The following is a 13,596-nucleotide window of genomic DNA, read 5'->3' on the forward strand; positions in this document are numbered from 1 at the left end:
AATTCAAATTATATCGTAAAATGAAAGCCCATCATTTAGAAATGCTTAAATTTGCACCTGCCAAAGGCTTGAAAAATCAATGTTGTACTTCTCATGGAAGAGCTTATTCCACATATTATGATGAGCTTTAAGCCTTTAACATAAACATAAGTCCCATTTTTTGGGAAAAGTCCTCATTTCTTGGCTGATGAAGATGCTTAGAATTTAGAAACATATATCACTATCTTCATAGGACTCCATTACATTTTAATCTGGCTCATTGAAGTTGGCTCTTCTTCTGGATTCTCTAAGCCAAACAAAAGAGCAGTTACTTCATTAGCCTTACCATTGAGCATCTAAGTAGACATATTATTTTTCCCTCAACCAAAAAAAAAAAAAAAGCAGACATATTATTTGACCCATTGATAAATTCATGTGCCCGACGTACTTCACACTCTCTGGAAGAATGATACAGCCACATTTTTTTTTTTTCATATAGGAACTGATACAGCCACTTTGAGGCAAAATTATTTTCTAGGGTTCATTGCAAAGATATTGGAATTTAAGTATATAATAAAGTCGGAAGAGTGACAACTCTAATTAAAAATTTTATTTATTATTATTGTTTTAACTTTTGAAAAAGGGAGGTATCTAAACTTTGTCGAATATCTGAACATGCTTAAAATTTAAACATGACATTATCTACAATTTTTCCTGTAGTTTCTTCTCCCATTCTCTCCACTCACTCAATCCCCCATTGATACAGGATAAAAGGATAACTTCAAGTTTACTTAATGGAGGATTTACCTCCACATTTTATGGCTGCAATAGCATCTTGATTATCTTTTAGTATTCTTTAATCTTTATCAATAAAACTTTCTAAAATATTATTTTGAAAAGTTTTCAAAAAAAAAATGTTATCTAAAAAATATAAATAAATAGAAGGACACATTTGCAAGGACACAATTTAAGCCCAAACCTAATAGTGAGAAGGGAATAGACCCAAAAGCCTAATACAATGAAATTTGTAGAGAGTAAACTTGAAATCTAGATTTTAGTGATGTTGGGTGACTAGAATGATGGACTCAATCACAACATTGCACACAAGGAACTATTTATACGAAATAAATTTGTCCTCGGACACAAGCCGGTGATGATTTAGCTTATTACTTTTCAAAGATAGACTACCACTAAGGATGATGATGTATACAGTGTTTTCTCTCTCTCTCTCTCCTTCCTCCTCTCCCCCATCCTGAAGGTCCCTTCTTCCTTTTATATCATCCCTCTTCTTCTTTTCCTTCCAAGTAAGGGTTCAATCGCTTTTTTGGATACTTGTCGCATCCACCTCCCCTGAAGTCTTTGGAAGCAGGTATTAGACTAAACTATGATGCTCAGATATCACTTCTCCATTAATGCGGACAGAGAAGCAGTTGCAGAATGCCAGAACATTCAATGCAGGGGCAGTGGTAATAGCTTTATCTTAGATATTTTCACTGTCCTTCTTCTTATCTTTCACATCTACCATGATTACCCTTACCTATAGAGCATTCTAGAATATTGTCTGTAGACGTTATCTAGTCCTTCTCCTACCTCGACTTTACATGGCCGAGGACATAATCATCCTCGGACTATCCTCTTGGATATATTTGCTCAGGTATCACCTTTTTTCCTATTTATACTGCTTTGTGAGTTGACATTCTTACATCCTCGGACCATTTTGTGTCCTTAGATTGGGCCTTTAGTCCTAAAAAATACTTTTGGGCAACCCCACACATATTCCTGGGCCCATTGACCCTACAACCTTGTTGCGCAAGGCAACTCAAATGATGAGTAGATATTTTACATCTCTTTTAGATTTTATCTAACTTAAACTACCTTCTTCTTTTTTCTTTTTTCATATTATTTTTATATAAAATAAATTGTTTACATTGGAAAGTAAACAAGAGCAAGCAGGGTCCGGCAACAAATGATGCATAGGAAAACGAAAGTGTATTGCAGGATAAATCATCAATATATATATAAAAGCAGAGACCTCATGTGGGAAAGCATGAGGTTCTGCCATGTGGCGCCTTCTTTGATAACCATCCAAATTTTTTTTTTTTTGTTCAAGTTACACCTCATTTGTTACTTATTACTCCTCATCACTCCTCTCTCTCAATTCTCAATTGACTAAAATAACTTTTAAACTTTCAAGTATACCATTAATTGTTTAATAAAGAAAGAAAAAAAAATACCATTAATTCAGCTCTTTTACATCTAACCCTTCAGTTGCCCGGCTCTTGCAATTATCTAAGTTATATATTAATTAGTACACTTCCTTCTAGCCATGAGTCTCCTTTTACAATCACTTCTCTTCTTTTCTTTTAATGTTTCTCTCTTCTTCTTTTTTTTCCTTCTTCTTTCTAAAATCTTTAGCTACACGTTTTTTTGCAATCACATTTTTATAACTCAAATTCTTGATGTATTGTTGGACAGATTGTGCTTGAAATGAGTAAATCCTATGGCAAAATCGTGATTTTGCATTCTAGAATTTGTTAAGTTCAAGCATGGTACGTAAGGGTTTGAAATTTTATTCTTTTTCTCCTTTTGAAATTTTATTCTAGAAAAGTGATTGTGTTCTTGGCTAAGTAAGAGGAAAAACAAATACTGTGCTTTAACTAATATAAACTAAATTAATTTTTGTTGTTATCAATCTTATATTAGAGTTTGCAATTTTGACGTGTTGGGTGTTTTGTTGGAATTATTACATGCAAATAAAAAGAAGTGGTTTATGAAATCCTATGACAAGGGCAATGGCAAGGAATCCAATCGTATCCAATTGCTCTCTCTCCACACCTTTGCATATACCACAAACATATCATCATAATTGGAATGTCCCTTTGAGGTCAATTTTATTTTTCCCGTTATTTTCTTTGGGATTTTATTTTTAATTTCAGTAATCAACTGGGTTTATTTTTATTTTTTGGGGACAACAATCATCATATGCAAAGGTTAAAATCTAGAGCATCTTATCATAACTATTAGTATACGTCCTTTTCTTACTTTCCAACTTTCATTCACGTAACTGAAACAATATGGGGCTGAATAATGACTATCCACGATTAAAATCTCATTTCAACTACAGCTAGGCATTAGCCACCTATTGGTGCTACAGTGCTCAAAGGCCCTATAGGGAATTTTTGGTTTAACTATATATTATTGCTAGATATCAACACAGCACAAATTTCATCTTTCGTGTGCATTTGAATTTAGTCTTCTTTCTCTTTTGAATTTAACTTGCTCTTTGTCAATGTTCATTCTTTGTTGTTAATTAATGATATGCTTTTGATTCCATAAAACATTTGGATATTAATGTTTTCATTCTTAATCAATTTTGAGTGTTATTTGGATGTAGTTAAGCATCAGTGTAGTAGACCTCATGTTAGTTTATGTGTTTCTTAATGTACTTTGTGCAAGAAGGTGAATTAAAAGGTCTGAGTTTACATGTACAGGAGATGAACTTTATGCAACCTTCTGTAGAAAGTGGACCATTCAGACAATGACACAATAACACATTAAAGAACGTAAATTCCATTCATGTTTTCCAGCTATAAGAAACTGAGGAATTTCATATTTGAAAGCTTTAAAGGGGCAACCGAATATAAAGAATGTTTCCAAATCTAAATTTCGCAGATTTGACACTAACTGCACTCAATAGAATTTTTAATTTTAATATTGAGCTTTAATAGGATTTGATTATGGTTAGGAACTAGGGTTTGGTTTGAATTTAGTTCTACTATTAAAATGTTGTAAATTAAACATGACTAACAATAATTGTATTAATGAGCACAAGGGGTTAAAAGAATTTTTTTTACAAAATATTTCAAAGTGCACCGCGCATCGCGCGGGATTTCGGCTAGTTATTTCCTAATTTGAGAGGAAGGAAAGCAATGGAATATAGAATAGAAATAAATAAAAAGAATAATTCTATAATATTTTTTCTTCTTTTTATTTTTTGAAATTCTAATGTAAAAAATGTAAAAGAATGGAATAAACTTTCTATTCTTTTATGACAATTTTATTTTATTTTATTCTTTTTTTTTTTATAAACTCTCATACAAAGGGTCCGTTTGGATAGAGCTTATTGCTGAAAACTGAAAACTGAAAATACTGTAGCAAAATAATTTTTAAATGTGTGAATAGTGTTGTGGGACCCATTTTTAATATTTTTTTCTGAATAAAATGTTTGTGGGTCCCATGAACAGTGCATAAACAATGCGTGAACAGTGAAATTGGTCTCCCGCACAGTAAAATACCATGCATGAACAGTACCGGTTACTGTTCATGCACGTTGAAAAAAAAAAAAAAAAAAAAAAAACCAAGAATCGCTGGACGTGGCCACAAAACGTTGTATCCAAACTCAGCCAAAGTCTTAAATACTTAAAAATAAGCTCTATTTACTTATCTTGATCAATGCTAAAAATTAAAATTAAAATTCTTTAACTTTTTTCCCCCTTACTTTCTCCTCCCGTCCATTTGAAAAAAGGCATATACCTTGTTGTGCAAGGCTACTCAAATGATAATGAGATCTTTGACAGCCTTTTAGACTTTCTCTGACACAAAATATTAGGTCTTTTTTCTCACCAAAAAATAAAATGGACAAGAAGCACAAACAGCAGAAGCCAAACCAAAAGCAAGCACAAATGGCTTCTTCACCTTCAAGACAAACCCCAACAACAACCATGGCCAACCAAGACTACAAAAAGAAAGAACAAGAAGAAGAAGCATTCTCTCAGGCCATGGAACTGGTGTACGGGTCAGTCCTACCCATGACCATACACGCAGCCATGGAGCTTAGTGTTTTTGACATCTTGGGAAATGCAGGTCCAAATGCTACTCTCTCCACTGAGCAAATCGTGACCCAAATGCCCACTACAAACCCAGACGCACCGACCATGATTGACCGCATCTGTAGCCTACTAGTTCAACACTGCCTACTTGGTGTCTCTGTGGATGATAATGTTAGAAAGCTTCTTTTTCGCAGAAACTATTGCCTGAATAGCGTGTCCAAGTACTTTGTGCGTTGTGATGAGGATAATTTTATAATTAGCTCGCGACGGAATGAAAGGGAACGGATACAACTCTCCCGTCAGTTTTATGGGTCTTAAACCCTTCCTTGTAAACGTTTGCAGCCCCATCTCATACGCTGACGACGTTAGGCTGAAGGGAAATAACTGATGACATTAGGCTGAAGGGAGAGAGCTGACAACATGAAGTTGAAGGTTGTAAGCCGACGACCTTACTAGGAACAATGACATACGCTGACGACCTTATGAAAAGGATGACTCAGCAGGCTGACGGGAATAAAGGCTGAAGAAGACAAGCAAACCCGTCCATAACCTTGCTTGGTCTCCACGCATACGTGTATAGGGAGAATTTTTGCGCCACACGTTTATCCTTAATCAAAAAGACTCTTATTAGGAAAAGAGTTCTAAGAGATATACAAAATCCACGAGTTACTCTCCTAGAAGGAAAGTACTTCTTGGCGAAGACGCAGATTTCGGCCTTACACTACTATAAATACCCCAAAGCTCTCATAAGCCAAGGTACGTATAATTCACCTCAGTACTTTAGAGTTGCGAATAAGAGATTTTCTCTAACTTGGCCGTCAGAGGGTATTTGGCCGGTACCACACCGGTACTCCTCTTAAGATCTTTAGCTTTCGTGTTGTGCAGGTTCTTCATCGGGAGCACGTGAGGACCGTGTGGCTTACTGACGATATTCGGCATCATCACGTTGTAACCAAGATGGGGTTTCCTTGGCACCGTTGATGACCTTGCTTCATGACAAGGTTTACCTGGATAGTTGGTCAGTCTTTACTCCACTACTCATTTCTTTCTTTCTTTCCTTTTCTTTAATCATATAAAAATCCCATATTTTCTTTAATCATAAGTATCCCTTTCATTTGTATATTCGTTTTAGTTAGTTTTGCTTTGCAATCTTCATGTCCATAGTATGAGAAAGTTTCTTTGAGATTTTTCTTGAATCCACAATAATAGAGGAAAACCTATATATGAACCAAATCATCAAAGCTTACTGCTGCTTTGACTAGGGCGGATTTCTTTTTGATATAGCTTGTTGATTTATCAATTATTTATGTTACTTTTGCCACCCAAATCTTTCTTTAATCGACCCCACTGCTAGTCATGTTTGTTAAGTATTTGAACTATCAATAAACAGTTGTATTTGTTGGAGCATTTTTGCACCAACAGTATTGTAGAAACTGTAGAATGATAACGACAATGAACATGCATACGGACAAAGTGTTGTTTTTTAATATCTATTTTGTTTATATAAATATATATAAACAAAATACCTGAGGGATTTTAATCCAAATGTCTATCATAAAAACACATGAGATGCTAGTCGAGCTATAAGCTAAAATGTTGTTAAATCAATACTTCGATTTATTATTATTATTATTATTATTATCATTACTACTTTGATTTTTGGGGAGGCGGGTCGACCCGCAACATGGTAGACGGGAGGCCTAGGTACCATCTGACTACAAGTCACTTGGGTACTTTGATTTATTTTCATTGTTGTTATTATCATCACTGTTACCTGTTAGCAGATGTAGTTGTAGCCGATTGTTTAGCATGTTGGGAAAGTTATGCAATTGGTCAAGTGGTCATATAATCTGGTTGTCTAATGCCCAGCTCAAAGGGATACCTGGATGCCTCATTCTAACCCTATATGAGAAGTCATTCCCAGATTTTATAAGAAGTTTGTAATGGTGGCTAACTTTATTACTAAATTGAATGGATGTTAGGTCTCAACTGAAGAATGCCGTTCTTGAAGGTGGACTTCCCTTTAACAGGGTCCACGGAACTCATGCCTATGAGTACGCTGGCAGGGACGGCAGGTTCAGTCAAGTTTCCAACACAGGAATGGTCAACCACACTACCATATATACTTGTTAAGAAGAAGCTCGAGTCCTACAAAGGTTTTCAGAACCTCAAGCAGCTGGTTGTTGTTGGTGGTGGCATTGGAGTGGCTCTTAGCTTAATCACTTCCAAATACCCCAATATAGAGGGCATCAATTTTGACTTGCCTCATGTTATACAACATGCCCCACCCTATCCTGGTATGATGTCTCCCCATTATGTAACTTCTTTAAATACTATTGTGGAGTTAATTGTTCATGGAAGGTAATTTTCAATTTGATGAGCTCATTGGCTTATAAGAATGAAATGATCAACAAAATGGTTGGTGATGCATTGCATCATATATTTCATCACTTGAGTGAATTTAGATGCAGGTTCACCAGGTCTCTGCAACCTTCATATTATCAATTTCTTTGTGCCACATCTTTCCAAAACTGCATGAGAGAGAGAGAGAGAGAGAGAGTAATTCCAATTAATCTGTTATTTGTGGTTGTTAATGTATAACTGGGTGTTTAAGAGCCTAGATGGTCTTCATCTATCATTTGTGGTCGTTAATGTATGGCTGAGTGTCCTAGATGGTCTTCAGTGATTAGTTTATTGAGTGCCTCGATTAAAGGGTGAGTTAATTTATCTTTTGCAGGTGTGAAACATGTAGCTGGAGATATGTTTGAAAGCATTCCAAAAGGAGATGCCATACTTTTGATGGTGAGTTTTGACTTCTGAGTATGTTGGGCATTCTTTCCTCATTTTCATTGGTCTTATGCTTTTTTTTTCTTTTCTTTTTTTGAAATTAAGTATTTGTACTGATGACGTAAACATTTTATGCTGTGTCAGTAAATAATCCATTTTTAAAATTCAGTAAAAAATTATGCATTTTTTTTCCTGAATGAAAAATTATGAGATTGTTGATGTTATGTAGGGGATACTTCATGATTGGAGTGACGATTGCTGCTTGAAATTGTTGGAGAACTGCTACAATTCTCTTCCAAATGATGGAAAGGCGATTGTTGTGGAGCAAATTCTTCCAATTTATCCAGAGATTTCCACTTTTGCAAGGAGCAAATCCCTACTTGATATGCTTTTGATGACTCAAAAACCGGGAGGAAAGGAGCGGAAGCAACATGAATTTGATTCATTGGCATTTGGATCTGGTTTTATGAGTTTTGCTCTTCCGTGCTATTTCTGTAATTCGCATGTGATGGAGTTCTACAAGAAGGGTTTGAAATCCGTGTCAATTGTGGTGTAGGTTGAACACATCTTTTGTAGGAGCTGACAGTCTCTAAATGTTTTGCCTAATCACTGAGACTTAAGGACCTGTTTCTGATGATATTATTATCTCAATATGGGATGTTTGTGACTCATTCTATGAGAATTTAATTAGCTTCCTATTTGTCGTTACTCTAGGATTTTGCTCTGGATTTGGTAATTGCTAATTTACTGTATATCTGATAAGCGAGTCTATTATCATCACTGTTGAAGTGCACCTGTTTGGAAGTGTTTGATATATGGTCAGAGTCAAATTTTGGGACCAAAGGGAATCATTCTTCTTGAGAAATATGTGGAAAGGTTTGAATGTTTATAAACTTTGTTTCAAGCTCTTTTAGCTCTTTTTGGGTTTAAATCCCTTTGTTTTGGTAAGTCAGTTTGAAAATTCATGAAAATCAAGATTAATGAGCTTGCTATCATGAAGAGCTGTTTATAGCTAGCTCTACTGCGATTGGTGAACTCTCTATTATACCTATAATCCTTGTGCTTTCTGCCATGAAACCCTGAGTGGTTAATTTTATTTGCTTAGAATTCACAACCCTGTTTTCCAGTTTCAGACTGCAGTATAAGAATTCCCTAGATGCTAAAAATGATCTCAACATTCATGTGGTGTTGCTGCTCCTCATGGTGACTTTAATCCTAGTCTACACTCTTTCCATTGGAAAAGTTTTTCAAACCCACTAATTTTATGTGGCTCGAAATGTAAATTCTTTGTTTGTGGATGTCTCTCCATACCCTTCAGATTTTTTTCACTTCCTAGTAGCTATTGCAAGTAATTGTGCCGAATATCTTACTCAAATTCGTTATTAATCAAATGCCTCCCTTGCTTCCTCAAAATCAAGTGAATTTTTTTTAAAGCTTAAATTTCCAAGCGAGTAAATTATATGCTAGATGTATACTATATTTGTAGTCAGTGAAGTTCTTCTAGCTCTTCCAAAGTAACAGAAAATGGTGATCATGGCCAGGGACGAAGCCAGGATTTTAAGTTAAGGGGGGCGACTTTGACCTCTAGTTTGACAACTTCTTAGTTGTAGAGGTTTTTTTTTTTAGTTTTTAATGTGTGCATTTGCTAGGTAAAGACAATTATTCTATTTAAAACTTTTTAAAGGGCAGTTGTATATTTGAGTAAAATTGGTTAATTAGACTTAATTTTTTTTAGCTTTATTATTGGTGATTTTTGTTGTTGCACAAATGTTTTTGGGCTAGTATATGTTGTTTTAGATTTTAGATCTATAAATTTTTTTAATGGCCTTTAAAATGAGAAAAGTGCTAGAAGTATATTGATGATATAGCGAGTGATTATTGATAAGTAAAAAAGTGATGCAAGTAATAAACCCAAATGCGAACCAATAAGAATTTGTACTCCAACAGTTTATAAAAATATTGTAAATAAGTTTGTATCTTTAAAGTTACTCTAAAAAAATTCAATAATATTGTTAAAGGGGTAAAATGTAATTTTATAGAACAAAATTGCTAAAATTAATGCATATATATATATAAATATTTTTTTTTAAAATTAGGGGGGGCCACTGCCCCCCTTGGTCAATGAATGCCTCCGTCACTGATCATGGCTCATGGGATTCAATTGGTGCTAAAAGGGAAATAAAATATAATGGTTCCATATATTGTCAAGATGGAGTACATATTAAATGGGTTAGAAGCTTATGCCAAGAAAACGAACTATGGTTACATTTTCATGACAATGCTGTAAGATCTTTGATTCGTAAAAATGCTGCAAGGTATTTGCTTCAAAAACCAGAGGTCCGCCTAATCTCAGCAGCATTCCCTATTGAGTTCCTCTAGTTGCTCCCAATTATATCCTTGTATGTAACTTTTATCTTCTCTAACAAAGCTTCCCTGAAATTTATTTGATGACACATGGTGAAAAAATTGTACAAAAAAATTCTTCAAAATGATGGTAGTTATCATGAAAATTGGAACTTAGTTTTCGATGGCAGAGTCCAATTTGACACTAACCTGTCTGGTTTGAAAACCAGGTTCTTGTATGCAAACCACTGCAAAGAAAGACAATGAAGGTTGATGCATAAGAAATAGACAAAAGCACAAAAATTCCAAATTAAGCACTCCAGAAAATGATTTTCTTCTAAGAATGTCCCTTAGAATAACGGTAATATAATTTATTTTATCACTTTTTAATAGCTTAAGTTTTTTTAAGACTTATAATAATTTATCATGGAATCAAAACAACTTAGAATAATGATTAAAATGATCAAATTCATAATTTCCTAATAGTTTAAACTTTTGTGACAAGTATGATATTATCAATATGTTTTTGATCAAATAAATTTTAGTCCATGAGATTGGGGAATCAAGGGTGTAAAATTTAGCATGCTGTTATTTGCTTTAGACTTCATCTGAGTCATAGAAATTGATTATCAAGACGAACCTAGATTATTTGGCTAAGATAGTAATTGTGTGATTAAAACACAAGGATTGTCTTGGATCACCCACCTAATAGTTGGTAGGAAATTCCTAGGATTGATCTGGAGGAAAATTTTAATTTCCATTCAGGAATTCATTCCTAAGATGCAAACAGTCAATGAATGTTGACAACCATATAATTGGAACAATTCAAATTGTTCAGCAGGGAAGACAATGAAACGGCCCCCTAGGTTCTTACCAGTTTTATATTGGTATAAAAGTTGTAAAAGAATAAAGCAATAAAGCAAATTCAACTTACCCCAGAATAGCCAATGCCCACAAGCTCAAGAACACCAGGAATTAAAGGAAGCCTATCAATTGCCTGGAAAAGTAATACCCATCTCTCAAAACCTTCTTACCAATCATATAAAAGTATATTTTGAAGAAAGATTAAAAAATGAAACTATAATTTATTAACAAATGCAATTATAGGAGAACCTTACCGAGATCATCCCAGTGGAGCCCCACAGTGCAACCACACCAGCTACTGCAAGTGAACTCACTGCATACTTATCTTCAACTTTGTCCCACTGTGCATCCAAGGGAATCAATTTTCATGAATTCATGTCTACAAAACTTACGGAATTCTCTTACAACACTAGAGAATATTGATTAGATCATTCATAATAATGTCAAATCCTTACGGCTTCTTGAACTGTCTTCACAATCTCTGGCAGCTCAGCTACTGCAACTTCTGCTGGTGCCTCTCCAGTGGCCATGGCCATGACATTGCGAGCTAGCTTACGGCCTGAAACCATGAAGATAAATAACTATTATCATGGCCATCCATACCTATAAACACTAGTAGCAACATGGATAAAGCAGGTTTAAGTTGAAGGTTGCTCTTGTATGTGTATGTGTATGTGTATGTGATGGACTCACAATAAGCAGTGGTCTTCCATGGTCGGTTCTGAGATTGCTGCACAGGAGGAGGGGGCAGTGTGGGGAGTGTCACACACTGTGGTGATGAAGCAGCTGATTGGCGAGGAGCCTTGACATCAACAAGGGTGGATGAGGAGGAGATTGTGAGTGTGGAGGAGGTTGAGGCCATTATTACTAAACCCCTACAGATTATATTTTGTGAGGCCACTAGAGAGAGAAGAGTTTGGAGAAAGGATTAATAGGTAAGCTTTCTTTGTTTGTCTGGGTTTATTACTTTGGTTTTGGGGGAGGTGATAATTTGCAATGAAAAGTGGAGATCCCTGTTCTTCCAAGTTGAAGATGGACAACCACTCGTTACTTTTTATCAGGATAGTGTGCTGACATGGCCGTAGGATAAGGTATTTTATGGTGTTTTATTGGATAGGAAGCTCCAGGTTGGATCTTTGTTCTTGAAAATCCTACATTATGTTATCTTGCTCTCTGGAGGACCAAAATATCTCTACATATAATCTCATGGGGTTTGTAGCTAATAAATTATATCTCCTGCAACTAAAGGGAGTGCTTAGGTTGGAAATTGCATAGATGTATCTGTCTGTATGTTTGTGTATACTATGTACATAATTTGCATATCAAAATATCTCTTCAATTGCCTCTTGTACATTTACCACTAGTACCATTTTTTTTTCCTGCTAAAATTACTTCCTTGTATCTGCCTGCCCAAAAAAAATCTCTTTTAGTTGAAGGGAAAAAAACCCACACGCTGCTGAAGCAGATAAGATTATCACAACCACACGAGTCCACAGCTATATTAAACACCTCAATAAATGTGATAACTCCAAGATAATTGTCTACTCTGGTTTCTGATGTTCTGTACCAGAAAAATTAGGCAATGAAAAGAGGGGGCCAAAAAATAATCAACAAGTGTTTGGGGCTGGTAGTCTATGCTTTATGATAAAGAGCGTCTAATTTCAGAGAGATGAGCTCAACTAAGTTAAAAACAACGATACCAACTGGTAAGGGTAAGTTCTGGAAAGAAAAGAATATGCCCGTCGTCTTCAATAGAGTCGTCAGTCATGCCATACATTTAATAAAAATGGCGTGTACACACCCAAAGCCGACGACTTTGATGTTGACCCGTCGACTCTTCTTCTTCGTAGGTGGCTTCTTGGACCTGACAGCTTGAGTGTCCAGATGAGATGAAAAGCTGACGGGATTAAGGGTCCATTTGGATACAGCTTATTTTGCTAAAAACTGAAAACTAAAAACACTATAACAAAATAATTTTTAAATGTGTAAATAATTCCGTGAGACCCATTTTTAATTTTTTTTTTTTTAATAAAGTGGTTGTGAGTCCCGTGAACAATACACAATGTCTCCTACACAGTGTAATCCGCGTGCACGAACAGTGCGGGTTACTGTTCATAAGGCGCTGAAAAAAAAAACACAAAAACCGCAAACATAGTTTCATCCGGATTTAAACGCCACCTAAGCTGACGGGGACAAAGAAGCTCCTGACAGGCCCAACATGGCTTTGCTTGGACTCCACAAAATGGTATAAATGGAAACATCTTGTGCCCTACGAATAACCCTAATTGAGAAGATCTCTACAACGAAAGAGTCTCATAAAGATGCGCTCGCTAACAAGAATCGTCTCTACAAGGAAAGATCTTCTCCGCCAAGGAATAGATGTCAACTCTACACTACTATAAAAACCTCAAAGTCCTCACAAATCAAGGTACGCACAATTTACTCCAGTTCTAGCACTCTAGAGTTGTGAGATATTCTCTAACTTGACCGTCGGAAGGTATTTGACCGGTACTACATCGGTACTCTTCGAAGGTTCTTTTTCCCTTTGTGTGTTGTGCAAGTCTTGTTTGGAGCACGTGAAGACCGTGTAGCTTACTGACGATTTTCGGCATCATCAGTTGGCACCGTCTATGGGAAACAAAGGAAATACGCCATACTACTGCTTCCTGGACCAAAAAGTTGCATAGTACTTACTCATTCAATAGCAACCACCACCAACAACCAAGGGGATGAACCACGTACCACCTCCCTCGAGAGACAAGTTCCGACTCTTGCGGCCGACGTAGAATGTCTC

At 35.7% G+C, this 13,596-nt stretch overlaps 1 protein-coding gene and 1 pseudogene across 1 annotated transcript; one reads left to right on the forward strand and one right to left on the reverse strand.

The window, feature by feature from the left end:
- The first annotated feature begins 4,613 nt into the window (after window positions 1–4,613).
- LOC142640265 (anthranilate N-methyltransferase-like) lies at window positions 4,614–8,380 on the forward strand (annotated as a pseudogene).
- Window positions 8,381–9,756: 1,376 nt separating this feature from the next.
- Window positions 9,757–12,000, reverse strand: LOC142640369 (protein CURVATURE THYLAKOID 1B, chloroplastic). The gene is made up of 6 exons (XM_075814428.1): window positions 11,496–12,000; window positions 11,258–11,361; window positions 11,057–11,143; window positions 10,873–10,935; window positions 10,149–10,186; window positions 9,757–10,028 (listed from the first exon to the last, which is right to left on the reverse strand). Exons 1-6 carry the CDS (start codon window positions 11,662–11,664, stop codon window positions 9,971–9,973), a joined length of 519 nt encoding a protein of 172 aa, XP_075670543.1. The 5' UTR covers window positions 11,665–12,000; the 3' UTR covers window positions 9,757–9,970.
- Between the last annotated feature and the right edge of the window lie 1,596 nt (window positions 12,001–13,596).

The sequence above is a fragment of the Castanea sativa genome, chromosome 6, assembly GCF_040712315.1.
Source record: "Castanea sativa cultivar Marrone di Chiusa Pesio chromosome 6, ASM4071231v1".
Classification (NCBI taxonomy): domain Eukaryota; kingdom Viridiplantae; phylum Streptophyta; class Magnoliopsida; order Fagales; family Fagaceae; genus Castanea; species Castanea sativa.

Coding starts and splice junctions, on each gene's coding strand:
- LOC142640369 (XM_075814428.1), bottom strand. CDS start 11,664: ATGGCCTCAACCTCCTCCACACTCACAATCTCCTCCTCATCCACCCTT. Junction 11,362..11,495: donor ATGGAAGACCACTGCTTATT/GTGAGTCCATCA, acceptor TCATGGTTTCAG/GCCGTAAGCTAGCTCGCAAT. Junction 10,187..10,872: donor TGGGCATTGGCTATTCTGGG/GTAAGTTGAATT, acceptor CTTTCTTTGCAG/TGGTTTGCATACAAGAACCT.